Genomic DNA, 26,971 nt, shown 5'->3' with positions numbered 1-26,971 from the left:
ACGTTTCAAAATAAAAAAGTCCATGTCAAGGTTTAATGAACACTTCAAGTAGACTGCATAAATACACAATTGTTTCTCAGGATGGTTTATGACTTGATCTACTGTTGCTATTCTTCATATCCCCGTCATGATAAGATTACTTTATTTTTCATGCTTTCCATTCCAGCATGTTTTCCATTCATGGCATCACTAGGGTCTTTGTTGTACTTTTTTTTAAACAGATATGTGACCTGAAAACCGTACTATTGTTGGAATGCTGATTTGAATTGTCTGTGATTTGTATATTTTGTGAAGGCACATTGTGAAGCTGCATCTGAAAGCTGCTATTTAAATGAAATTATTATTATTATATCATTATATATAAAGTTATAAAATATGCCTCAAAAAGGGGGCCATTCTGCACAATTTGATGCTTGACACACGATACTGATGTACTTAAGATTTAGTGTAGCTAATTTACAACTTTAAATGATCTACTTCTTCCACCACTTTAAAACAATCATGTAAAATTATTTCTTAAAGTTAAAAAAAAATAATCATCTGACTCGACACTACATCAGTACCGATGTCAACCACCAGGTGAAGCCCTTTTCTCCCCTTTCCCTGGGTAAAACTCCATTTCCCGTGATGCCTTGCGGCGCGGAGGGGGAGGCTGTCGGTGCTGCTCGTCCGACCGACCGACCGTCGCTCCAACAATGCAGCTTTTAATGGAGCAGTGAGCGGCTGCGGCGCTGGGGCTGAACACGCAGCAGCACCGCGGGGCTTCGTCCGGAGACACAAATACAAATTCAACCCGACGAGGTTTATTAATATTCTGACAAAACCCCGCCGAGCGACCCAGACCCCCCCCCCCCAACCAACCAACCAACCAACCCCCGGACACCACGGACTCCCTCTGCCGCGGTGAGTAGCTCCTGGAGCTAAGAGCAAAATGCATTTATGTTGTGACCACTGCTGGCTAGCAAGAGGCTAAGCTAATTGGCCAGATGAGACTCTTATGCCCCCCCCCCCCCCGGTCCATCGTCACCACAGCAACCTCGCGTGCTCTCCGCATCATCCGCTCTTAAAATGTCGGTAGTGGGTTTTTCCTTCTTTCTTTCTATAAACACTCGGGAGTTGAGTCGTGTTTTTTTTTTGATGTAGCCGCTACAAGTCGCGAGTCTGTCAAGCCGGTGGTTTACCGGTAGTACCCGTATGTACATGTGTCGGTTCTGTTCATATATTTTCATATCCGGACTGGACCCCCCCCCCCCCCCCCCCCCCCCCCCCTTCCTAATCCCCCCAGTGTTTGATTGTCAAACCCACATTCCCCACGACCTGCTGATCCTGGGAGTAATAAGCCAGATTCCATTAAAAAAAAGGGCCATTTTAATATCGACCTCCTTGATGATGATGATTATTAAAAATCACAGTGAGCATGAACATATTGTATCACATATTCTGTCCTGTCATGTTGCATAATTAAAGGGGCTGGTTCAGTGATTTTTGAAGTGGGGTTGTATGAATTCTAGCACTTTCAGATGCTTTTAGCAATGAAAAGTGCTCTATAAATGAAATCTATTATTATTATTATTATAGTCAAGATAATCCAAGATATACCTTTATTCGTCCCACAATGGGGAAATGCCGGCATTAAAGCAAGCAAAGTGGACAGAATAATATATATGAAATTTACAAAAAAGGGTTAGTATGTATAAAATTTAACAAGAAAATAATAAGATATATAAATACTATATACACAGCAATAGTTGCTATATATATATTCAGTAATACGTGGCCGAAGTACGCTTGAGAAAAAAAGTGCAAACTCAAATGGCTGTCAGGCGGAAAACTGAAGTAGTGAAAAAATGTGTCCGTCAGCGTACAATTACATATTTTCTTAGGTAACGTTTTAAAATGTGACGAAAAAGATGTATGTTCGGTGGTCCCCTCTGCAACAGTGGGACTGAGACTTACGCTACTTCCACTTCTCCTCCAAACTCCGTTAAATGACATCGCTGATCACCGTCTCCACAAGGTGACATACTAACTATGCATAAGTAACTCATACAACCCCACTTCAAAATCACTGAACTATCCCTTTGAGCAGTAAAACATGGCATGGCTGCGACGATTGCTTATGGTCGTGTAAGTGTAGAAATTATAGATTTCTGAATGGACATTCTGTTTTGGTGTGTTTGAAAAGTAGTTTGGCTCATCTCAGAATGAAAACACGTGTTCCATCTTCGTGTCATCGTCATGTTCTGTATGTTTTACCATCAAGCAACGTGACTATAATAATAAGTTGTGACCTTTTTTGACTTAGAGAGACTCATCAGTTATTGCTGGTGTGAAACTTGGATTTTCCTTTGATAATCTGATGCATTTTTTTTCCTTTATCTCAACTCACCATTGATTCTGATTAGTTGTCATTCTGTTTATTTGAACTACGTTAGACTAATATCTCTTAGTATAACATATTGCAGCAGCACAACAAACGACAGTCTCCTGAATGATCAGAAAATTGAGTCAACATACTCATAAAATCTTAAAATCAAACGTTGACTGCACGTTTAGGTAGTTGTTCCTGATAAACTGACACCTCGGTACAGATTTTGTGTTAATCAAACGATGAGCGATTGGACGGAGTACAATCCCCTGGAAGTGAAGCACGCCAGCCTCTTGCACCCTGGGAAATAAACCCACCTAGCCACCATTAGGACGAGGCTCGGCATGTTTGTGGGAACAGTGAAGTTATACTGCCAGGGGCACTGCTTTTAAAAAAAACATGTTTTCACAGTAACCACTAAATCAGTTTTCACTTAGATTTCCTGTCCCAGAGGTGATCGCTTAACAGACGCCTTACCAGAGCCTGGCCACTTCATTTGTGAAGGTTTGCGTCATCAGAATTTGCCCTTCTCAAGGACAGTTTTGTCAAATCGTTGAAAATCAGTTGAAGATATGAGTCAGATTTCGTTTTGATTGCATGTTTTCATATTTCAAGTCTTTCACCATCTGAAACTTGGTGGGAAAAACAGAAGTTGCTGAGCACGTACGTATGCAGTGTCCTGAATCTGATGATGCAGAGAGAAAAAACTGTACCAGGGGATCGCAGGGTATTGTGTGATTTGCAAAAAAATATTTGCCTGGTTTACAGAGGCAGCAAAAGTTTGGGGTCAGATTTCACATCGGTGGCTGCATCACTTCCAAACCAATATTCAAATATTCTCTTTAGTTGATGTTGTCAGCTATATTGGTTATGAATTATAATATTATAGTTTTTTTGGAGTCTGAGGATCGGGCAGCAGTCCAAAGGTGTAGAGAGTATTTTTTGTTGGTCAGGATCAGTGGATACATCACAACAGATGATAAGTGCTGGTTACAGACGAGTGCTTTTATTCATTTTTTCCACAGCTGACATTTATTGAGCTGAGAGATAAACAACAGCAGTTTGTCATTTCAATATTTGTTAACCGTTAGCCAAACGAATGAGGCGCTGTCAGAAACAAATGTCAGCGCAGGTCTGTCCGAAACACAAGATGGTTAAAAGGGATTTTATGATTTGTTGATGAAGTTAATAATGTACGAAATTAAATGACCAAAACAGCCGTTTGCCTGATTTGAACTTCCCTCCCCGTCACAATGAGATTGAATCACGTTCTATCACCTTCACTGATAGAAGCTGTACAGCGTAAAGTGTGTTGTTCCACTGTGAACATAGATATTGATCTTTTACTCTCACAGAGGCTGAGATGGCCACACTGTGTTTGAATTATATTTTTTCTCTTCTTGTGGCCACATGGTAAACCAAAACTGCCACAATACAGAATATCTGCAAAATCAGCAATTCATTATATTGCCCACACTGCATGTTTTTGTTCCTTGTGTAAAGGTCATTATAACGACATCATTAGTAATATTTGATCAGTGTAGAATATTTTTGGAAAATTCCACGCATGTATTTGCTTACACTTGGGTTATGGAGGGTAAATATTGGATTCTCTAAAAGACGATTATGACACTGACTGAGCTGCAACTGACAATTAATTTAGCTATCTACAAAGTTTTCACACATCTTGTTTTGCTCAACCAATGGTCCAGAACCAAAAGATGAACCCTTTTTCTGTTTTAGAAGACAACGAAAACCATCAAATTTTCACAATTTACAAGATGTCAAGAGACAAATGAATTAATTGAGGAGCAGTTGTGAAAAGTTGAGGTTTGGGCAATAATCGGCACGTCCTTTGTCAAATGCAGCCACTACCTCTCGACTGGCAGTCTGTCAAACTTTCCTGCTTTTTTAAAACTCTACACTACTGAATATCTGAGTGTTCAGTGTGTGGAGGAGCGAGCTGCTAATGAACATCTGTCTTAACAGGCAGGAGAAGTTCGCCTACAGTAACCAAGGACGGCTTGTTCTGTGTGTTTATTGAATAACAGCAGGATGGGAGGGGGTTTCGCACTGGGCAAGAGAGAAATAAATGGCATGAAGAAGAAAAAAGATTCACCGTGAAGAACGGATGTAACAGCTTGTAGGCTGTGTGAGAGGAGAAAAGGAACATTCTCTGAAAGAAAGAGAGATGGTATATGGCTAAACAGCAGCGCTCTGTCGGTTTCTCAACTATTTCATGTAGGGCTGCAACTAACGATAATGTTTCATAATCGTTCAACATTTAAGAAGCTGAAATCAGAGAATTATGAAAAAAAAATTCATAAAAAACCCAATTGAACTGATTAATTGATTATCAAAATAGTTGGCGATTAATTTAGTAGTCGATTGCTAATCGATTAACTGTTGCAGCTCAAAATTCATTGTCCAAACAGCAATATGTCTTTAAATAGAAGCACTCCTTCAGTGGACCTTTAGTCAGTGTGTGTCACTGTCAAGCTCCAGGTAAGTGCCAGTTAAAAATAAATGTTTTGCTGTGAGGCAAGAGTGAATATTTTATTGTCAGCCCCCCCCCCCCCCCCCCCCGCTCTTTTTTTTAAACAAATCACACAAATCGTGTTGTCTTGTTCTGTCACAATGAGGCCATCTGTTTGTTTTGTGTGTTTTCAATCCCCAAAAGATAGTTTGATCACACATATTTTTTCGTCACTTGTGGTTATTGACACGTCGAGGTCAAGCCCCTGTGTCATCCGTAAGACTTGAGTGGACACTGACAACACGACTTGATGTGGCGTGAACGCCCCCGCGTTGACTCAGGTGCAGTCTCTTTTCGGGGTGGTAACTCTCCCATGTCAGGGGCTAATCACCCTGGCTCCTCTCCCACAATCCATCAGTGTCTGGAGGACGAGGCTTGCGGGATTCTGGCAGCTGTTGTCGGGTTGAGTCAATCTGTTATGGTCTTCACCAGCCTGCAGCAGCAGGAGGGGGGGGGGGCTCTCGGGAGGACATGGCAAGCGCGGCCGCCGCCGCTGCTGTGGCAAGATAACGCAAGGATTTTATTTGTTAAGGACGGGCGGGAACTCGGGGCCCGAGTGTTCATTTTCGCCGCGTTAGCCGCTAACTGCTTCCTCCCTGAAATATTTGCTTGGAAGAGCCAGGTTTTTAACCATGTATGACTAAAGCAGGAAGGATTTTATCAATACGGTTTTGTATTAAAACTGAAGATAGTGTGGCAGTGTGGAATTATTTGCCTTAGATTGTTGGAGCGATTTAAAAACACAACAAAAAGTCTGTGGTTGCAGATTATCTCGGCTGGATTTTAAAATATCTTTAAAAAATGGAAAGATATGGAAGAAAAATCTTTGAATACATGTTACTGACATTTATTTAGGTATTTTCGGACATTTCATTCATGAAACAATCAATTGATTAATTGAGAAAGTAAACCATATATACATAATTTATTGATCCGGAGGGAAACGTAGAAAATGAATGAGGTAATTAAAATAATAAGTCCATAGCTCATGAAATGAGTAACTGCACTGGCTTTGAGTTAACGCTATAATATACAAAAAAATATATATTGTGCATTCTTTCCTAATAAACAGCCTTGATCTATTCTAGCCATTGGCATTTCAAGATATTTATGCAAACAGCATCAAAGTGATATATGTTTGACTTGTCTTATTTAGGGAACAAGCACAGCACTCACTGGATTTAAATCACTTTAGAGTCTTTAGAGTCACGATATTTCTTTGATCATTGTGGCTTACAAACTAGTCCTATAAATGGATGTAGCCAAAATGTTGATATTGCAGCGTTGGCACGAAGCACTGTTGATGCTGGGAGTTGGCAGACGCCTCACAATTGGACTCAGTCGTCAAAGCAAATACGAGGAGCCATACTTCCATTTGCACGTCGTTCAGAGTGCACGTCTGCTCACAACTTTCTGAGGGCAGGCGGAGGGGGAAGTAATAACCTACTGAGAACATGTTCTACTTGAACAGGGTCTGAACTAGTCGCAGCAGGAAATGCACCCACATCAATAATGGCTCTGTTCATTTAGGTGTGAGTAATCCACCAGGGTCCTGACACATCAGTTTACCGTGTTAGATACGCCAGGATGTGTGCATGATGTGTTTGATACGGCATCGTTTCATTCGTGAGAAATCCACAATAGTAGCAGCTGTTTTCCAGTGTCATCGCCACTTCATGGTAGCATGGCGTAGCCAGAGTAATACTTAGCTTCATACTTTTGATTTCCAAGAGGCTTTACCGCCGGACGCAGACCAAACTTTCTCCAGATGCAATTGGATAGTCCTATAACTAGTGAGAGCAAAGAATCATGTGACTTCTGTTGAGCGACGCGAAAATGTCAATGTCAAGATACCTGTGATGATGATTCCACAATGTAAACCAGAGTTGCCATTTTTTGTGGGAGAAATTTGAAAATACGGGGTCCTTTTTAGTCAAATGCTCGTCCATCAGCGGGCGCCATTTTGGTTGTTTACAAAATTGCTTCTCCCCGCGTCATGGTATCAACCCTGTCCATTATCAGATAGTCGGTTGCGATTACCGCCGCTTGGAAATCACTTCGCAATGGAGGGGATCCAGACCGTATTCCGAAATGAGCTCCCAGAAACCATCTGTGTCCCAGGCTAACTTGCAAACATGCAGCTGGCACAGTGTAGGAACACACGATGCAATTGACTAGTTTATTTTATCGGCAGAAATCCCACCGGGTTGAAGAATATTCAACAACTTGGAGGAAAACGCCTACAAAAACATATTTAATCAGTGAGTGTATTTTCACTTGGTGGTGTATTTTGTCTCGCACACTCACTCCAAACATAACTCACCTCCTCCATTAGGATATGAACAGTGAGGCGTTATAAATCAGAGATTTAGTTTGACCCGTTTGTACTTTGGTTTCTTCAATCAATACAGGGAATTGCTTTGACTTTTTTTCCGACTTTCATAACCGGTTACTTTGCCCTTCAACAGTGTCTCAGTTGATTTTCAAGATAATTTACTATATTAGCATTGAATTATAAAATCATGCATCAATTTTCTTCCCCATGACTCATGTCCAGAGTAAGACTGCATTGGTGGCGTACGTGATGGTACATGGTACAAGTCTATAAAAAGCATTAAAGTAGTGACAACAATACTTTTTCCAACCAACAATATAATTGCCATTGTTGAACAGGCTTTTAACACAGCTCGGATGCTTATTGATTTGCCTTCAGGACATAAAGAATCAATTCCGAATCAGCAGATCAGGAGGTTCACTTGTTGACAACATTTTTCGTCGTCTTCTTCTGTACTCGTATAGAAAGTCAGGATTTGGAGGCTACGTGCCTTTTGGCAAATCATTCAACTTTATCACAGAAGTTGATGTATTGAGAGGAAGACAGAGGTTTCTTTTGATTCACGAGAGTCTGCTGCTGTGAACTCGACATGTAATCAGTCTCTGAAGCAGCTTTCACTTTGGCATACAAAAAGACCACCCATTCCTCTTCCTGTCTCGGACAAATAGTTGTATCACTGAGCTGTTGAAGTTGAAGCTGAAGTTCTTGCAGTTGTGTCGACTCTACTGGACTCAATTTTTTGCTCCCGTAGCTTGATCGATGTTGTCTTTCTTGTCCTTCTAAAAGATGACATTTCCGCTGGTGACATGTCCCGCGCTCTTGATTTTCACATGTGGCGATGAGATTGTCCGAGTCAGATGCGTTCACACAGACGGGAACATTTCCGAAAACGTTCTGTGGCGCCTGGGTGGAACATGCAGGGGATAGAACATGACGAGAAATTCCGCTGCGGAAAGCAAGGTTTTTGTTTACAGTCATCAGGTACAGTAGATTTTTCTGCTGTATTCTCACATGGGCTCACTCTGACAATCTGAATTGTACTTGACTATAGGGGGCTGGCAGGAAACCGTTCTGGAAAATGTCTGGAGCAACTTTTGCGATCCCACATACAGCCCCTCAGGCAAATGTCTGGACTAAAGTGCAGTTGTGAAAGCAGCTATATAGAGACAAATAAATGTTCACGCTCACATTCACACCTATGGGGAAATTTTGTGTCCCCAACTGACCTGCATGGCTTTGGAGAAAACAGGGCGGCACGTTGGTGCAGTGGTTAGATTTAGAAGCAGAAAGCTCTGGCTTCAAACCTTCAGGTGGACCACAAACTCTCCGTGTGGAGTTTGGGGCGAGCACCTGGTTGGAAAACTTCAGACAACCTTTTCCTATAGATCAAAGTATAAATATTCGAAGCATTAAAAGTGAGACTGAAATCAGGAGGAAAAGAAGAGGGAGGGAAGAAGACTATCGATCTGTTGGGGAATTGTCGTGACTAGATTCAGAGGTATCACTGTATTTAGAAGTTATTTACGAGGTGAGATAAAGTAGCATCAGTGGATATGTAGAGATCGGGCAATAATGTACTACTATGATATACACAACACTTGTAATACAGCCGTGTTCGTCCTTGCGCTGCTTTTAGCTGCTGTTTAAGGGAATGATTTACTCGACTCTGCCGGTGTACGACAGGCCTGCTGCTGGTCGCCTCAGACGTTTCTGTCCCTTTTCATCTCTGCGTACAGTAATTATGCAGAAGGCAAATGGTTAAATGAGAACCATGTGGCGGCCTGTAATTAGATTTTTTGGTAATGAATGGGTCAAATACCAGTTGCACAGAAATTCCCTCTGAAGATAAGGGGCCTGACAATAAAATCAGTGCATCACATGAGATGGGGAACTGCCGTGTTCTCACAGGACGAGAAGCTTGTTTGAACTTTGGTGATGCTGGCGACGTTCCACATTTGAAAAGACCTACATATGAGATTCCCAACAGCGTTGGAGCTGATTCATATGTCATGCGCAGCTTCTCGCGATGGAAGTAAAACTAGGCTTTAAAAGTCAGTCTGAAAAACATATAAATTCAGTTTTCTTCAACATCTGAAAATGTGTTGTTATGAGTGGCAGGATGTAGGCGATTAATTGATCAGCTGATCAGCAAAAAATTAGTCTTAGTCCTTTTTTTGGTCGGTAAAAATGCTGTTTCAAGCTTTTCAAACCTTGATCCTTCTCTTTGTCATATGTGATATTAAACTGAATATATTTGGGTTTTGAACTGAATTTCTAACATCAATCGAAAGAATAATCAGCAGATTAATCGATAGAAAAAAACAATTGTTAGCCCCAAACTCAAGTCCTATTTTACAATGTTTTTTAAACACTGCAAAGAAACAAGAAGTGTAATGAATCAATAGTTTGGACCTTTGGGGAACAAAGTGAAAGTTTTGACTTTGCACTGTGCGTCCACAAAATGATAATGGATGAATATTTTACAGCTTTGATAAAAATCTGTGGCTCTGCAAGTTGTGCAGTTTCTCCTCTGATCAGTCAACAGTATCAGCTCTGATTAATTCAGGAAGCTCATCAGCAACGACTCTTGCAGACTAATCAAGAAAGCCAGGCCAGCTAATTTATTTGCAGGATGCGACAGACATACACACACACACACACACACACACACACACACACACACACACACACACACACACACACACATACACACAAGAGAGAGAGAACATTTGCCCTTGTAAAAAGCATAGAAGCCTAACGTTTGTGACCACACATTAGATTACTGAAATCAAATAAAGCTTTATTTTTTCCCCCCATTTCTGCAGATGTCACTTCCTCTGCTCACTTGCTCCCCTCTGCCTCATCCTGTCAGACATGTTCTGCTCCGGTGAATGAAGTGGAAAACGATTGAAAGCCAAGTCAATAGTGACTGCTGATAATGTATTTAGGTCAGTTCAACCTTTTAGCGCCCGCGGCAGTTGTCCTCACCGAGGTGGGAAAGATGACGGAAAGTTTGGGAAATTCTTTTCAGACAGACGCCATAGAAAGACATTTAACTCCCCTGTGTGAATCAGCTGTAGATGACCTCAATATCAATTCAACTCATGAGTGAAAAAATTAGGTTTAAACTGCTGAGTGTGTGACCAGGCCATGCAGGAAGAACTATTGCCAGCGGACAAATGCTTCTTTTCACACACAACATGGAAATTAGTCATGCATCTCGCCTGGAGTGAGCTCGCGAGACACCTCATCTCATCCAGCTGCGTTCCGGCGATGCAGATTCAGTCTGTTACTTAAACACATTCAGTCCTGCTCTGTTCCGACTAACTGTAATTCTGGGACAAAGACTTACTTGTCTATTTTTTTGTAAGAAGAAGAAAACAAGTACAAGTTTCCAATGCGCGTCGGTCCCAAAATAATTAAGTCCAACGTCGTTGTGGATTATATTGGACTTCAAATCGATACCAGTGAAACTCTAGTTAAAGCGAAGAGGGGGGGGAAATCCAGCTGCTCCGTCCGTTGTTTTTGAAAAGTAACAATGCCAAACTAATCATAATTAAATGTCTGCCTACTGTGTGAGCTTCTGGCAAAGAAAAGCCGAGTAAAGATTTAGGAATATCAAAGAATCCCTGATGAATATTTGATGAATGTGTGAGCTGTTGTGTGTTTACGTCTGGTCTGACTGTAATTGGCCGTCACATTCTCAACTCCGGTCAACACAGTTAGGCTCCATTCACTCCATCACATCATAGTAGTTTTCGAGCGTCTGAAACAGAGATTTCTTTGAAACGCCGGTGGCCCCCAGGGTGTTGTAAACACTTACTGTCAATTTCATCTCATCATTGGGTCCAATAGAAGAAATGCATCGTCTTACTTTTCACCATTGTTGTTTCTCTTTCGTATTTCTTTTTAACAGAGCAACTAACTGAAAACAACTAACAAACTTCTCCCTGTTTACAACGTAAATGAGGCACATGCCCAGAGTATACAGTATGCGAAGGGTCACGTGATGTATATGTTTTCTGGTGCGTCTGTACGGATGGTGTTTGCTTGGCTCGTCTGGACGGACATGGTCTTAGTTTTGAAATGAAAGCGATGCAGCCTCCCTGCAGGGCACAGCACTCGGGCCACAGCAGTTTTACAGCGGACGCGCCAGTGACAGATTAGCACAGTGTGATGCATTTTGTTTATCACGCTCCCGAGCCCTGACAAACACAGAGCGGCATCACCGAGCATGGCCACAGTTTACTGGACGGATACAGTCAAGTTGTCAGAGCATACATTTGATATTTTTAGTTTTACCTTGAATTTGTCTCTTGAATAACAAACACTACAAGGACATGGGAACCTTTTTTATTTTGTTTAATTGGAAGGCGTCCAGGTCCATCTGTCGTTACGCTCTCAGTCCTCCTCCCTTTTCTTTTCCCTGGTTTTTTCTCTCTCTCTCTGTCTCTGGTATTCAGCAAAGTTATAAATACACATCACACACACATCAGACAACTGGTGTGTGTGATGTCCGCTTCCACACAATGGGGCATTGAAGGGTGGCTTTTCTGTCGGGCCCTCCATTTGTCTACCGATTTTTCTTTTCTTTTTTTTGAAATGCACACTGAGAGATGAAGGTCATATTTTGCACTGAGTGGGAGGCGGTCCACTCCACATCGAGGGCGAACAGCACAAAGTAGCAGCAGCCACTGGAGAATTTTCAGTGCTGCGACAAAGTTTGACATTATTAAAATATTACGTATTTACGATACATCAGTCAGCCTGTAGGTAGTTTAACTATTTACATGATTTTCTGATAGATTTCAAATTGTCTGCATCATCACAGCAGGTCTCTGTCTATTCTGAACTGACTGTTACAACAACACACAGCGGAGGATGAATTCTGTTTGTTTTTGTCCTAGACGCTGTTGGATTTAACGCTCTGCTGGATTTGGCCTCGTCACCAGTAATGGAAGGCGAGAGGCGGGCTACAATTCAGTTATTCTTTTCTGCTTTACTGGTGTCAGATTCTTCATTTGATCTTGTAACTCTTCATTACATTCTTTACTGTCCTATTAGATAAATAAAAAAATCAAACTAGTGCACAACTTGATTCAATGAATCACCTCCACACGACCATAGGCTGCGATCAGAAACTTGGCCAGTATTGTTCCAGCTTTTCAAAACTGGGACAAGGGCAGATTTTTTTATATTCTTAGTGTACATTACAGCTGCAACGATTTATGGATTAATTAAGTCCAAATCATCTCATTTCAATTTCATCTTGGGGTATTGGGAAACAATCAACTTCTTTTTTTCCTTTTTTTTATCCTTTTTTTTTTTTACAATTTTATGGACCAAACAAGGAATCAATTCATCGAGAAAATAATCAACAGATTAACCCATAATGAAAACAATCATTAGCTGCAGCCCTAGTGTGCATGTGAACGCACTCGGGTGCAAAATATTCATGTCACAATTTTTTTCCCCAAATCCCAGATGGCATCATTTGACTTAATTATCCATCAGTCGATCACGTCTTCCTTTAGCCGTTGTTTTTTCCATTTTCCGAAAAGTCTTCATTCCTCCTTGGAGTGCAGTCGCCTCTGTAACTCACCAGTGAATCGGATCCTTGAGATGGTTCAGTCCGCCGTCTGCAGATGAGCTGTGATCCATGGCTACAACAGCTGCTCCCCCTCACAACAGCCCTGCGACTGTGCCTTCCCCTGCAGCTGCCTCCATCTCTCCTTCTTTCTTCCTCTTCCCCGCCATCACTTCCTCTGGGAATGTCTTACCTCAATCTCCTCCATGAAATCGTAATTAATTATGGGAAGGCTAGTCTCTAAGCACGATGAGCGAAAAAAGCCCTTTAAGGGCAGAAATACATCAGGGGTAACCTGGAGTCCCAGCTGGCGCCACGGTTTTCTGAAGCGCAGCAGTATCGTCACCTCCAGAGTTCTGTGCTGCAGCAAGATAGAACTGTGTGTACACGTAGTTTTTTTACCACTTCTGTGCTCCAGTTTACACCAGGATTCATTCCCTCCGTCCCATTGTGGGGAACGCCATGCTGTCATGTTTCTTCAAATTTGGCACCGACGTCCACTTTGACTCAAGGATTCAAGGATTAAGTTCGTCCTTTAATAGTTTCCTCTGACACTGTTGTGGTTCGGAAATTGACGTTAGCATGCTGATGTTAGCATTTGACCTCCTTGTCTATAAATACAGCCTCGCGGAGCTGCTTGTCTGTAGACCCTTATGCTGCGTTCACACCAAACACGGAAAAATATCTGACGCGACATCTGCATTCACTCTGACTTTGCATTGACTTTGTATGAAGTCTAATCATGCAAATATTTTGCTGTGAACGCAGCATTAGGACTCTTATCTTACACCGAATGGCATTTGGACACTTCTTTAATAACACTTGCTCCATGCGCATTAGACTTGCACTTGAATTAAAATAGAGCTTTAATTGTCTCGGCTCTTCAATGATTCCGTGTTTGCACTTGTGACCAGAACCGCGACTTGAGTCAGACGGAGGCGGCTGTCTGACGAATCACAAATTGCTCTTTTTGAAATAGTTTTTATTTATTCATCATTTATGTCCAGATTGATTTAGCAGCAAGTCTCACATAGAGCAAGTCATATATTTTCAGAAGGTAGCCTTTTTCTTTTCTTTTCCTGAGACATAAAAAAAAAATCCATCTTAATATTTCAGTCCTTGTGGTCACTATACCTCTTTCTTTCCTGGGGGCTTATAAAAAATACAAGCCGTGCGATCTTCCTCTCTGCCTGAAATCCCTCAGTTCATCTCGCTATCTGTCAAGACCCCAGTCAGACTCGGAGGAACGCCAAACAAGTCTCATTCCCAGCTCGGGATGAATCCTCCGCTCTCAACCCGTCACAAGCGGCTGATGCCGTCGATCCCGCACATGTGATGGTCCCCTGGAGTTAACATGATAATATTCAAGTGAAAGCCTGTGTTATAGTTGGGATGTCGACTCTGTCTGCGCTTTTCTGTACCCCTCATAGAGGAATTTCAGGACCGTCTCAGAAAGCAGTGCCAGTGTGCAGAGAGACTGTTCAAACATTTATACAAGCGCTCGCCCTCAAACGTCTGCGAACTTGGAAGCATACACGGCATCCGCGCTTCTTCATTCCGGCTCCGAGCTCGGCACCTGCTCCAGTTATTCTTTTAGACTTCATATGGTTGAACAGAGGCTCACTCGGTATTTAATCACAGCACGGTGCCGGGCAAAACAGGGCTGCAGAAATTCTTTCACACTCATTAACTTGGCTTAGGTGAAGAATTTGCCCTTTTGATTGACGTTCAAGTCTGCGTTCCAAACTCTGTCCATTGCACCGTGTGATTTTTTTTTATTTTATGCCCCCTGATTCAAATTAACACACCGCTGGACTCTTGCTGCAGTTGGCGTTATTCACAGGCCTGACCGGTAATTTGCTGACTGTGTTGCTGCTCGCTCGGCGTGTGGAGCGGGGGGGGGGGGGGGGGGGGGGGGGGGGGGGGGGTTTATCTGGGTCATCAGCGCAGCGGCGGCTATACTTTCGTCTGAGAAGACTGCGGACCATTTCATTTCAAACTGCAAAGGGGCTGGATTGGAAAATCTAATTTCTACTGATTTTCAGTATGAGTAATGGAATATTTGTACTATAATATACAGAGATATTTCAGCTGTCGGCATCTGTTTTTCAAATGGACTACATCAAATTATATAATTGCAAAAATGAATAGAATATGATACTTTGTCCCGGCAGCTACACACTTGACTTTGGCCCAGTGGCTTTGTGTAATATTGTAACTGCAGGGTGTGTTATGTTTGTACAAGATGAATGCAATGGCACATCATAATCCCCGCTGTGAGTGCAAGAATTTTTATGCTTCACTCTCACATCGGCGCTGCTGCCTCGTACGTCTAAAGCCTGTGTGAAAGTGAAAATGGCTGCATCGGCACGACAGCACCCTTTTAGGTGCTTAACACCGAACCGCCCTCGCGGCTCAGTGGAAGGTAATGATGGCATTATAATTGATCCCCCACAAACTAAGTCCGGGGTGATCGATGCCTCCCCGCGCCATTTCCATTCAGACAGATTAAGCTGACTGTGGCGGAGAGAAGACATTCTTCAGATTAGAAAGCTACAGCTGAAGAGATTGCAGTGCAGTGTAGTGTGTGTGTGTGTGTGTGTGCGTGTGCGTGTGTTGCTCCATTTCACAGAAGCAGCCACGAGCAGAGCTTTAAGCCAGTATGGTTTTTTTTGGCCTCAGATTAGGTTCAGCGGCAGCGGCGTTCGCCAACATCTGCCTGCCATTACCCCGTGACACTGGAAGTCATGCAGCAATTAATCAGGCCGTTGCGATAGTTGTCTCTCGGTCATCCTGCGCCTCGGGCGCATCGCCGAGCGGCAGGATGGAGGTCGGCGTTCAAAGGGTCACGATTCCTCTGGAGTTTTTCTACTGTACGTGTTCCTTCTTAACTACACCACAAACCACCGGGCAGTAGTTACTTTGTAGGACCGTCTAATTAACCTGGAATGCTTTGTTTCATCATTTGTCAACAATATCGGCTAGTTGATTAATTTATCGGGAAAAAAATCTATTTGGAAACAAAGGTAGTCTCAATATTATTATTTAAAAATATATATATTTTGTGTTCCCCTGTCTTATTGCATCATAAATGGGATATGAATTTAAACGTGAAACATTATGCTCCTGGAAATTGTGATCTTTATTTCCCCCACCATTGTCTGCATTAAAAAAAAAGATTTAGAGAAACAATTTATTGTGTAAATAATTGAAAGACTAATCCGTCATAATCTTGTCAGTTGCATCCCTAGCTAAAAACAGTTAGTCAATTAAATTAGTCAGCCTTAAATTAATCCCCCAATATTCTGACTGTTTGACTATTTAAATCCTTTTACAAGAACTCTTCATTGTCATGATTATTTGTATAATCTGGATTATTGGCCAGACAAAAAAAAAAGGTTGAGACACAAAATCAATGTATTTTAATGGTTTAAGCAAGAAAACAGATTAAAACATAATTTTTAACAACAGTTGTGTGTTAAAAATATGTGAAAAATCATGAAGAATATTTAATGCCATCAGAAAACTAAAGTGCAGATATAGACAAGTAGCAGCTGGATATCATTCATTTTGGGGCATGATGAAATCACGTGCCTGTCACGCGATTAGCTGGTACCTTTTCCTCGTTCCTCGTTCCTCTCCTCGAACGGTGCACAGACAGACAGACACAGACACCAGCTGCATTTCAGTCAGGAACCATGCCAGTCACATGGAGGAAGCAGGGAGCGAGAAATGATTACTTGATGCAGACGGAGAGTGAAAGATGGCTTTGATTTCAAGATGGTATCTTGTCAATGCTGTGATCAAACTTGGCTGTAATGAACACATTACAACCGCGGCGGTTGGAATTCACTTGTCGGAGGCGCACCAAGACCTTATCAAGACAGGAGGAGCTGTTTTGTCTGCGAATGTTAAACACCACCTTCATTCCGCTTCCCCTCTGGTTTCTGCACTGCGTTATCCTCTCTCTCTCTCGGTTGTGTGTTCAGTTAGGCCTTCGATAAGGGCTGTTTGGCACTTGGCCTATCGGTTGACATCCTCAGGGCTCTTGCGTTGTGGTGTGACATTACAGGAGCCCAGGAAAACACTGCAATCTGTGGTGAAGAATTAAAGATAATGCTCTCTCTTTTTTTCCTGTGTAAGTTGCTGTGACTTCTCAGTGTTGTTTTGGTTCTGAGCCAAGAGCAACTGTATCTTTCCAAAACATCTTCAAAATGGAAAAGCAGGTTCCTGAGGTCTCGGATTTTTCTTTGCATTCTTTGTATCCTATAAGCATGTTGAGCAATGGAACATAAGATGAAGGTGAGATGAAGAGGAAGGTGAATTTGGGGTTAGTCTAGCGTTGATCTTAGGATGAAACACGAGACGTGACACGAGGCACGAGCTCTCCTCCAGTAGCCTCGAGATCATCCTGCAAACTTTGAAATCAAACTAGCATCTGGCACGTGTCTGCACCAGAAAGTGAAGCTGATTTTCCGTTTGAGTTTTTTTTTTTTCCCTCTCCTCTGGATGGAGTGAAGATAATTCTACATCACTCTGGAGTGTTATCAGGGATGCTAGGTAATTTGAGTCGGTGATGAGTTTGGGATGCAGGAGCAGGCCCTTTTAATGAGATTTGCTGATGGGCACTGTCAGCTTTGACTCGCCTGCTGTGTGTAGTTTACCGCTGATGGCTGTTCTGGTGCACTTTTTTATGCAATTTTGAAATTATTGAAATTGAAAGGGAAAAAGTTATCCCCTGGTATTCAGCGGCACGGTGATTTTTCTTTTTCCGGACTGAGGCAATCATGCACAGAAGGCAGCGAAAATGGGATGAGCTGCAGGGTCTCGCTTTTACAGTTGCGGATTGTGGGAAGCCAGACTATAAATATTACAGATGTACTTTAATGTGTTCTCAACTTGACAACAAAACTGGGCTGCGATTACAACTGCAAAAGAAATACGTGACCAAAATCAAGTCGAGTTTGGTTTACTAAATCCAGTTCGGCTTCATTTCGTTGGAACAGATTTTTATCAGTCATCCGTTTGATCTATAGATGATCCTTGTCACTCACTGGCTCTTTTGTTTCTGTTCTTCCGTCTCAGGTTCCTCTATCAAGACAAAGGAGGAAGAGAAAAATGAGCACATCCCAGACGGAAACGACCGGCCCACCCACCTCTCTCCCTCGCCCGTGAGCAGCCATGCTCTCCCTGCGTCACCCTGCGAGGGGCATCCCTCCCCAGTCGAGGGACTGTATTCTGACATAGATTTGGAAGAATGTCTGTACCTCATGATAGAAATGGCATTCGGTTGTGTGTGCTGTAACACATCGGAGTACATATTAGAACACAGGTGAGGCTTCATTCCTTGCCAAAACCCGCACAACCCTTAAGAGGACTCGGATGACCTTTACAGAAGGCGGAGCTACGTCCCGGCTTTGATCATTTAGTATCCATCTCACTGGCTCGTTGACAGAGTTGACCATGGCTGCTGCTGATCCCCATAGCAACGGTTCCTTGGTGGGACGAGGAGCAGACTGAGGGAGTCGATAATGCAGCGCAACGGTGGCGGGGTGGGCGCTGGAGGTCAGCCATGGGTGTTGCGGCGTGTGCGCCTCACGTGGCTCAGTTTCATGCTCTTCTTCATCCTGGTCTTCTTCCCACTCATTGCCCACTACTACCTCACTACCATTGACGAGGCCGGAGGTCCCGAAAAGCGCATCTTCGGGCCCCGGCCCGGCGGCGAACTGTGCGAAGCCAAACACGTGCAGGATCTCTGCCGCATTCGCGAGTCAGTCAGCGAGGAGCTGCTGCAGCTGGAGGCCAAGAGGCAGGAGCTCAACGGGGAGATTGCGCGACTCAACTTGCGCATCGAGGCCTGCAAACGCAGCATCGACAGTGCCAAGCAGGATCTGCTGCAGCTGAAGAATGTCATCAGCCAGACAGAGCATTCTTATAAAGAGCTAATGGCGCAGAACCAGCCCAAGCTGTCGCTGCCTGTACGGTTGCTTCCAGACAAGGAAGACCCAGGACTGCCACCACCCAAGTCTACTCGCTCCTGCCGCCTGCGGTCCTGCTTCAACTATGGCCGCTGCCCTCTAACGTCTGGGTTTCCTGTGTACGTTTACGACTCAGGCTCGTATCCATGGGGGGACTATCTTGACCCACTGGTGAAGCAGGCTTTTGCTGCGTCAGTTAAGAGCAACATTTATGTAACTGATAACCCCAGCATTGCCTGTCTATATTTGGTACTGGTAGGGGAGCTACAGGAGTTGTCCTCACCACAACCATCTCCCGCAGAGCTTGAAAAGCAACTTAAAGCTCTCCCTTACTGGAGATCTGATGGACACAACCACGTCCTTGTGCATCTCTCCAGAAAGTCCATGACGCAGAACTTCCTGTATAATGTGAGCGCAGGACGAGCAGCAGTTGCTCAGTCCACCTTCTTGGAGCAGCAGTACCGTGAGGGCTTTGACTTGGTCGTGTCCCCGCTGGTTCATGCTCTCTCAGAACCAAACTTTTTGGAAGTGCCCCCTCAAGTTCCAGTCAAGAGGAAATACCTCTTCACCTTCCAGGGGGAGAGGGTGGAGTCTCTGAGGAGCAGCCTACAGGAGGCGCCCCCTCAGTCTTTCGAAGAGGAGATGGAAGGAGACCCACCAGCCGACTACGATGATCGCATCATTGGTACTTTAAAGGCAGTGCAGGACAGCCACTTGGATCAGGTGCTGGTGGAGTTCACCTGCAAGGATCCTCAGCCGAGTTTGCCGACTGAGTGGGCTCTTTGTGGACAGAGGGAGGACAGGCTGGAGGTGCTCAAGGCTTCTACTTTTGCCCTGGTGATTGCCCCAGGGGATGGGCAGCTGGTGGCCTCAGCAGGATGTGGAATGAGGCTGTTTGAGGCCCTCGAGGTAGGGGCCATCCCAGTTGCTTTGGGGGATCACTCCAGACTACCTTACCACCAGTTTATCCGCTGGAGTGAAGCTGTCATTATAGTTCCCAAGCCTCGTGTGACAGAGCTACACTTCCTGTTGCGCAGCTTATCAGACAATGACATGTTAGCTATGAGGCGGCATGGTCGCTTCCTCTGGGAGACCTACTTCTCCACCTCAGAGAATGTTCTCAGCACCATCCTGGCCAGCATCAGAACCAGCATCCAGGTGCCTGCTGCACCCATCAAAGAGGAGCCCGCCCACGAGATTCCTCACAAAGCCGGGAAACTGGCTGGAACTGACGCCAACCTGGCCGACAACGGCGATCTGGATTTGGGTCCCGTCGAGACGGAGCCCCCCTATGCTTCTCCACGCTTTCTCCGCAACTTCACATACACCGCTGCAGACACCTATAGAGCGTGGAACCGGGCCCCGGGGCCCTTCCATCTGTTTCCTCACACTCCCCTAGACCCCGTGTTGCCCTCTGAGGCCAAATTCCTTGGCTCCGGTACTGGTTTCAGGCCTATAGGTGGAGGTACGGGAGGCTCAGGAAAGGAGTTTCAGGCAGCTTTAGGAGGGAACGTGCCACGGGAACAGTTCACCGTGGTGATGCTGACGTATGAGAGAGAGGAGGTGCTGATGAACTCTTTGGAGCGGTTGAACGGACTGCCGTACCTCAACAAGGTAGTGGTGGTGTGGAACTCACCCAAGCCTCCTTCTGATGACCTCTTGTGGCCCGACATCGGCCTGCCCATTGTGGTGAGTGCTCCTGCAGAAAAATACCCTGCACACACACATTCATCTGGCTGGTGTTGGATTATTTAGTTTAGGAATACATGTCTCTCTAATCCTGACTCTGTGAAATGCAAAAATGTGATCTGTAATATGTGTCAGAGGTGGTGGAAAGTGCTTTACAATGAACCGTGCCTCTTTGAAACTCTGCAGGAGTCCATACAAATTACCAGCAGCTTCACGAGAAGGGTGTGAAGATGTCTGACGCCCATGAATTATAAATGTTTTTGCTTTTGAATTAAGCCAGAAAAATATTCAGCCATTTAACTTTCACACCATTAGTTTGTGACTGTGTGGGTAAAGTGGGAAGCTGTGAGAGAGGAACTATTAAGAACTGGGCTCTGTATTTGTCAGTGTCAAGTTATTTACAAAGCTTTACCAAGGGCAAGCCTCACAAATTATAGGGGAGAAGCAGCATCTTCTGTACTCTTGGACTATTTGTAGTCAAAACAATTGAAATTACAAATAAAATGTGTATGTGTTCGATTGTTGCAGCTCTACGTCAATCAATAGTTTCATGCACCCAGCTAAATTTTAGTTTATTCAAATTCATAATTTGCAGTCAGATAGCCTTTCACACAGTTTTAGGAGCAGATTTTTAAAAATAGATGCAAGTACAAAAGGCTCAGTGTGCCTCATTCCTTAAAATGTTCTTACCGGTACTAACGTATAAGAAATGCCTTCCATAAACGCTCTTGCCAAGTCGTGTCTCGTCTCATGCCTGCAGGTTGTCCGCACGGAGAAAAACAGCCTCAACAACCGCTTCCTTCCCTGGGACGCCGTGGAAACCGAGGCCATTCTGTCGATCGACGACGACGCTCACCTCCGCCACGACGAGATCATGTTCGGGTTCAGGTCAGTGATATTGTGAAAACAGATCTCTGCTTAATTGCTCTCAAATAAAATATTTAAAAAACGCCTGTTTTTTGGCAAGACAACTAATAACGGAAAAAGAAATCCACCGATTAATCGATGAGAAGGATCTTGTGAAGTGGTGGGAGCTGTGTGCTGAACACAAAAATGCTGGAAAATCGGAAGGAAAAGGCTTTGTCTCCTGTCAGAAGTGAAAATGTCCCAAAAATGTGGAAGGGTCACATTCCTGAAATCGCAGAATTACACAGAGAAACTGAACCACAAGAAAATGTCGTCAGCGTCTTGTATTTTTATGATTCATTCGCCATTGTTGTACTTGTTCCTTACTGTAGTTGATGAGAAGAATTTCAAGTGTTTGAAACAATTGAAACAACGAGTACGTTGTTGGGTTAATCTTTTTGTTGCACCCACTCCTCCCCTCACTCAGACTTGTCTGAAACCTGGTGCTGTAGCAGCTTGTCCAGACAGGCAAAAATTACCACCGCGACTGTCTTGTGTGTTACGGGGTCATTCGTCAAAGCCCCCAGAATTACCCAGGAATGTTTCCTCACCTCCCTCCCCCCCCTTCCCCCCAAAAGAAGAAAAAATTACACAGCATCTTTCTTCTCTAAAGTGGATTCATATGAGCTCTTTTGAGATTTCCTCCATCTTCTACGTCTGCTCCTTGTTTTTTTGTGTTGCAAGACTTTCTTGCCGTGACTGGGCTACAGTGATATTTTGGTCTTAAATAATGACAGATGATAAAACTGTCATATGCTAATAGAAGCCATCACAATGGTAACTTAATTAAGGGCCCAAGAGGAAAACCGTTGCCATGTGGCTTACGTAGATGACAAGCTTGAAACAGATGGATGCAGAGGGGACAAGCGACATATGCACAAAAACTAATGACCACGGAAATGTAAAAATACCCCCGATGAAAAATCATCTATAAACCATTAATCAGATCGCCTTTATAAATTGTTGTAAGTATGCTGCTGACTTTACGAGTCCTGCGTTGTCTCCCAGGGTGTGGCGTGAGGCCAGGGACCGCATTGTGGGTTTCCCTGGGAGGTATCACGCGTGGGACGTCAACCATCAGTCGTGGCTCTACAACTCCAACTACTCCTGTGAGCTCTCCATGGTCCTGACAGGAGCCGCTTTCTTCCATAAGGTCAGTTCCTGCACTTCACGACAAGTTAAAAAATTAAAGAAGATGAGAAAAACCTGCCACATTCAGAAGATTTATTCTTTCCGCATCATAGCCACGTTATACACATGTCTCCCCGTGTCTCTGTGTGCTTGCAGTACTACGCCTATCTGTACTCCTACGTGATGCCCCAGGCCATCAGGGACATGGTGGACGAGTACATCAACTGCGAGGACATCGCCATGAACTTCCTGGTGTCCCACATCACCCGTAAACCACCCATCAAGGTCAGAGACGGAGCACGTGGTGGTTTTTCGGGGGCTGTGCTCAGCGCCGCACCGGCGAGCTCTGTATCTCCCCCGGGGCCCCGTGTATTTATACTTTTGCCCACTTAGCCTTGCCATTACTCAAACTGACACATCCAATATTCCGCACAAATAGTAAATCAAACGCACAACATCGAAACTGCCGCGTTATGCCTGGTTTTCCTCCTGAATTTTTATGGGAAGGACATCAATTACCGCAGAGTGGATCTACGGCTAGACAAATAATTGTAACAATCAGGCCGGCGGAAGCCGATGGAACAGAAAAGTCGCCGGCGCCCTCAGTTTAAGCCCTTTTTGATTTAGAGGGGGCTGTTAATATTCAGGGGTGTTTCAGGGGGAATTAAGGGCAGCTCTGATGGAGTGCGTTCCATGACAGCATCCCGCTGCTCGGAATAAGCCTTGTGAATAATGAATTTGGGACGAGTTTGACTGTGGAGTCGTAAAACGCCGAGAGACTACAATTTTATTTTAGTCCAAATCAGACAAATAAAGTGGAAAATAAATTGCCCTTTGCGAGGAGTTTTTAATGCATCGTTGGTGCTGAATTTCTAACATTCTGAACTTCTGAAACTTTTTTCTCGGGAGTTTCTTTTCCTGACTGACCTTTTCGCTACACCCTCTTAGAAACTCAAACGTTTTATTCATCTAATTTTGTGGTTGACAAAAGCAGCTTCTCATTTCTAACCCTCAACTATAGAGTTTGCTAACTGAAAAAAACAACATTAGCTTAGGTACTGTTGGTGCTAATGGCCGCCCGGATCAGCGTCCACACAGTGAACGTGAAGGTCATGAATGTGGCCTACTTAACACTTATAGCCATAAACTCATGTGGTTAGTTAAGGACTTCTGAAGGAAAGACTGCCACCGGTTGTTAGCGAGACATGCTAACGTTTATAGGCCAACGAGTTTAACCAATGTTTTACATTTCCGCGCTTAGACCTTTGGTTTTTGAAAAGGCTAAAAATGAAATATTTTTCAAAGCATGTATCATAAATTGACAGACTGCCGGTCTTCGTCTCTCCTCAGGTAACGTCGCGCTGGACCTTCCGCTGCCCCGGCTGCCCGCAGGCCCTCTCGCACGACGACTCTCATTTCCACGAGCGCCACAAGTGCATCAACTTCTTCGTCAAGGTGTACGGCTACATGCCGCTGCTGTACACCCAGTTCCGCGTGGACTCGGTGCTGTTTAAGACTCGTCTGCCCCACGACAAGACCAAGTGCTTCAAGTTCATCTAGCGCTGGGGCTGAGTGGCCCAGCAGAGAGCCAAACAAACAGAGTGGACTGAAGGAGTTGGAGGTATTTAAAGAGAGCAGCGGCTCCCCACTGCGCGCAGTGACGATGGAGGGATGGATGGATGGATGGATGGATGGATGGATGGACTGCCAGCTGCACAGAAGGAAAGTTTTGGGTTAGACGGGTTAACCCTTGTGGTTTAATCCACAACTCTGCTGAAAAAAAAATTGAAGAGCGGAAGCTGAAAGGGACCACTGCCAACAAAAACGAGCCTTTTCAGTGGACGCGACTCCTCCCGTATCATGTCCCTCAATCATGCTCAATCATTAACCACTACAGATGCCATCGGCACCTCCAGGACGGCCGGCTGAAGAGAGCGAGTGTACAGAAACTGTCTCCCGGGGACAAGCTCCTCACCTGACGATGATGATGGAGTGATCGACTCGTGCATCACCGGCGGACTGACGCCGGACTGATCTCCGCTCAGCAGCCTGTCGACGGTGTCCGGCACAGAGAGGAACGGGCGACGCCGCTGCCACTGATAGTTTCCCCCCCGTTTGACAGTTACAGACTGTACTTGCTCGTACATGCACGCGAGAGAGAAGCACTGATGGTCGGAAGTATTTTATTGAACAGACTTTCTTTTCTTTCTTTTTTTTTAAATAATGCCGTTCAAATGTGCAAATCTCTACGTGGAGCGAACACAGACACAGATTCAGTCCGAGATCGGAAACAGGACGGCGACTTGAGGAGTAAAAAACCGTAGACCCGATCATGTTCAGTAGCGTTTCAGCTCTTGTCACCATAATGCCTCAAAATTTATCATGAAAACCAGCCACCACTTGGTCATTTTGTTATGCTTACAGCCACTCGGCTCCTCTTTGACGAGTGTTACAAAAAAAAAGGACAGGTTTTTTTTTTATGCTATAGGGAGTCCTGCTAATGTTTGTAAAAACTGGTCCGAGTCACATTTCAATGTAGTAATATCGACCAGTTGACAGTGATAGTTTTTCCCTAGAAGAATCCCAGCTGCCAAAATGAAAATATGGTTATCAATTTCTGATCAAGGTTTGAATCATGCAGACAGTCTTCAATGCAGTAAGGTGTACTACTACTATTAGGATCATGGTACAAAATGTTAGATTTAAAGGGGAGAATATGCTTATTTGCATTCTGGCAGAGATTTGGACAATGAGATTGAAAGCCGCCCCGTCTTAAATGGCCATGCCGGGCTAAGTTAGCTTAGCACAAAGACTGGAAACAAAGGGAATCGGTTAGCTTGGCTCTGTCAAATGGCGACAAAACTCCAACGAGCAGCACATCTGAAGCTCAGTTGTTTTTTTCAGACATGAACTCGAGAAGATTCCTGGAAAATTGGGTCCAGACATTTTTTCGAGCCAACATTCGAGCCAACAGGAAGAATATCTGGAAAATTCAGGGGGGAGCAAGCAGGAGGCAGGAGGCGACGATAATTCTGCAGAGTTTTTTTGTTTACAGTCATCAACCTGACTTGCTGTGAGTCTCACATGGGCTCACGTGGACATTTGTCCTAGAAGTGACACCGGGGTTCTGGTGGGGAAAAAATGTTCTAGGAAAAATGTCCAAAGCGACATTTGCAGATATTTACGTTCTCAGGAAAATGTCTGGACTTTCAGTGCTTGTCTGAAAGCAGCTTCATTAACCTGTTGTGTCTTATTCGTTTAATCTACACGGAAAAAGAACAAATAAAAATGATTAAACAAATGAGGTATAAAACAGATTATCTGAGCTTCAATGGTCACTGGTCAGAGTCGGGCTTTTTCCCTGAGTTTCCAGTCTTCATGCTACACTCCACCAGAAAGCAAATGAAAATATAAACCCATATTTTTTCTTGTACTACACTTTTTAACAACTAGCCAGTGCCGGCTTTGCATCAGAATCCTTAGACGTAGTCTCCATTCTGTATAGAAATCTCCCAGCTCTAGACAGAAATGTCACTTTACAGTGTCGCCATATTGGTTCCACTTTGTTGATGTTTATTTTTTTTGTTTTTTTTTGTTTTTAAACCATCGCTTGATGAATGTTTCCTTTGCCAAATAGGTACGATATCTGCTGCTCTCCAGCATTCATTTGCAGGGTGCACAAAGTCTGGTAAACCTACATCCACTCACTGCACGGTACTTCAGCAGGAGTCGACCCATCGGAGGCCCGGCCCGTTGATGTGTCATAAATCCAAAGTCCTTTATTTGACTGTGTCAGACTCCTGTAATAATCTGAACAAAACATTGACCTAAAAAGAAAAAAATAATTTTTAGTTCAGTGTCTTCTTTCCCAAATTGTGCTCCGTTCTACAAAAAGCAGCCACACAAGCCCATGGTTCCTGTATATTTATTGAATATATTATGAAAACAAAGAAGATTTTTAAAAAACAACAACTGATAAATGACTCTGATAAACTGATAATGACTCATGCAATAAAAATGATAAGACATTGGGAGTTTATTATTCCTAATTACAAAAGAGGTCCCGACCCTGAATGTGACACCAGCTTATTATTTTTTTTTTATTATTTCCGAGGAAAAACGCGCTGGTGCCACTGACCTGGGAGCAGCACTGAGGTCAGCCTATAAGTAGAATGTCATAAACGGAGCTTCTGACGGAGCCAGTTGACACCGGTTGAAGTGTCTTACACCCCCCACCCCCCCCTTCCCCAGTGGAATACAAACATATTAGGAAGGAAATCATTTTCTAAGACGGATAAATCAAGAGCCAGTTTCCTAATTCAAACAACATCCAAATTGACCCCGACATGCTGGTGCACCAGACTTTGGGGGAAAAACAACTTGGGCCTTTTTCAAAAAAAAAAAAAACCCCGTCACATCCCGACAGTTGTTCCTTCTTTAT

The 26,971-nt window shown here is 43.9% G+C and overlaps 1 protein-coding gene across 1 annotated transcript; it reads left to right on the top strand.

Moving 5' to 3' along the window:
- The first annotated feature begins 627 nt into the window (after positions 1-627).
- extl3 (exostosin-like glycosyltransferase 3) lies at positions 628-26,559 on the top strand. The gene is made up of 6 exons (XM_035617409.2): positions 628-903; positions 17,912-20,493; positions 21,254-21,381; positions 22,408-22,552; positions 22,687-22,815; positions 23,881-26,559. Exons 2-6 carry the CDS (start codon positions 18,358-18,360, stop codon positions 24,088-24,090), a joined length of 2,748 nt encoding a protein of 915 aa, XP_035473302.2. The 5' UTR covers positions 628-903; positions 17,912-18,357; the 3' UTR covers positions 24,091-26,559.
- The last annotated feature ends 412 nt before the right edge of the window (positions 26,560-26,971 follow it).

This window comes from Scophthalmus maximus, chromosome 18 (genome assembly GCF_022379125.1).
Source record: "Scophthalmus maximus strain ysfricsl-2021 chromosome 18, ASM2237912v1, whole genome shotgun sequence".
In the NCBI taxonomy this organism is placed as follows: domain Eukaryota; kingdom Metazoa; phylum Chordata; class Actinopteri; order Pleuronectiformes; family Scophthalmidae; genus Scophthalmus; species Scophthalmus maximus.
This window is presented reverse-complemented; position numbering and strand designations above follow the sequence as displayed.

Excerpts from the sequence above, each read along its gene's own strand:
- extl3 (XM_035617409.2), top strand. The coding sequence starts at position 18,358 with ATGCAGCGCAACGGTGGCGGGGTGGGCGCTGGAGGTCAGCCATGGGTG. Across the intron at positions 20,494-21,253 it reads ACATCGGCCTGCCCATTGTG|GTTGTCCGCACGGAGAAAAA; the intron begins GTGAGTGCTCCT and ends TCATGCCTGCAG. Across the intron at positions 22,553-22,686 it reads GAGCCGCTTTCTTCCATAAG|TACTACGCCTATCTGTACTC; the intron begins GTCAGTTCCTGC and ends GTGTGCTTGCAG.